Raw genomic sequence first — 1,221 nt, forward strand, 5'->3', positions numbered from 1 at the left:
AGACAATTAATTACAGAGTAAAATTGTACCCTAATTACCACGTAATTATATGGTAATAAGGTAGTGATTACATTTAATTACACTTTTATTACCTTGTAATTACATGGTAATAAGGGTACCGTAAAAGAAAGTGTTACCAACTGACTTTAGTAAAGTCTGTTTTGATATTTTAATCTCCAACTTAGGTATAAAGTTAGCCAGAATACCTCTGCAGGTCCCCAAATGTTGTTGTGGTCATCGCCCCACAGCACCTCTGCTCTCCTTCCTCAGTTAAACGGACCTGCTTTTGGCCCTGAAGGCACCACAGTGATGTATTCTTCTTCCAAGATGGCCGCCGGGCGTTACCAGAGGGCGGTGCAGCGGTTCAGCARCTCTCTGCAGGGTGGAGGTCTGGGAACATGGGTCAGAAAACCACCAAGGTTCAGCCACTTCAGTGTCAGTGTGTGAAAAACTGAGTCAGAGGCTGAAAACAACAAAGAAGAAAGGATTTAACTTGAAACTGTTTTTATTTTAAGTCAAATTTGGACCTTGTGTTCATCTGCTGCTGAGGCTGAGGCAACATTAAACACTGTTAGGGAGAAAAAATGCCTCATTTTAGAGAATGTAACAGGTAATTTGAGTTTTACAGCTTTTTGTTAKCAAACTGCACGTCTCTGACAGACACTGCTGATGTGATTCTAGATAAAATGATGAGTCAAGGTTTGATTTAGCTGCTTCTGTGATCAGTGTTAGATAAAAAAAACAAGAATTACATTTTGGATAAATGAGCATAACGTTGTGATGTTTCCCAGAGTTTTAAAGCATCAAATCTTTGCAAAACTGTCTCTTCCTGATCCTCATAAACCAGACTTCAACCTCTGAACCTGAAACTTTCCTCAACTGAACCAGCGTTTGTCCCAAACTGGGAGAAATGCTTTAGTAATGTGATCCTGTGAGCAGATTTATTTATTTTTTGTTTCTTTAAAATAATTTGTGTTCATGAAGTAACTTAACCCTGTTTGTTTTTAACCCTTTAGTGAAGTGTTTTTAAGAATCTCAGGAAAGTGAGAGCYTGCTGCCATCTACAGGCAGAGTCCAGGAATTGTTTGTGTTTTTCCCTTCATGTCGTCTCTTTTAGACATTTAAATTAATCACAGAAATCCCTTAGTTTGTTCTGTACCACCTGGTGTTTGTTTATGAAAACCTTCACATTATTTTCTGTTGAAATCCTCTTTATAATTA

General features: G+C 38.1%; 1 protein-coding gene across 1 annotated transcript in view; it reads left to right on the forward strand.

Moving 5' to 3' along the window:
- The window catches only part of LOC106525939 (double-stranded RNA-specific editase B2), a gene marked incomplete at its 5' end in the record, with an annotated part of 12,179 nt that extends 10,958 nt beyond the window's left edge, over positions 1-1,221 (forward strand). The window contains 1 exon segment of the mRNA XM_014020340.1: positions 271-1,221. Coding sequence (XP_013875794.1) covers positions 271-447 — 177 coding nt within the window.

The sequence above is a fragment of the Austrofundulus limnaeus genome, unplaced genomic scaffold, assembly GCF_001266775.1.
Source record: "Austrofundulus limnaeus strain Quisiro unplaced genomic scaffold, Austrofundulus_limnaeus-1.0 Scaffold249, whole genome shotgun sequence".
Taxonomy (NCBI): domain Eukaryota; kingdom Metazoa; phylum Chordata; class Actinopteri; order Cyprinodontiformes; family Rivulidae; genus Austrofundulus; species Austrofundulus limnaeus.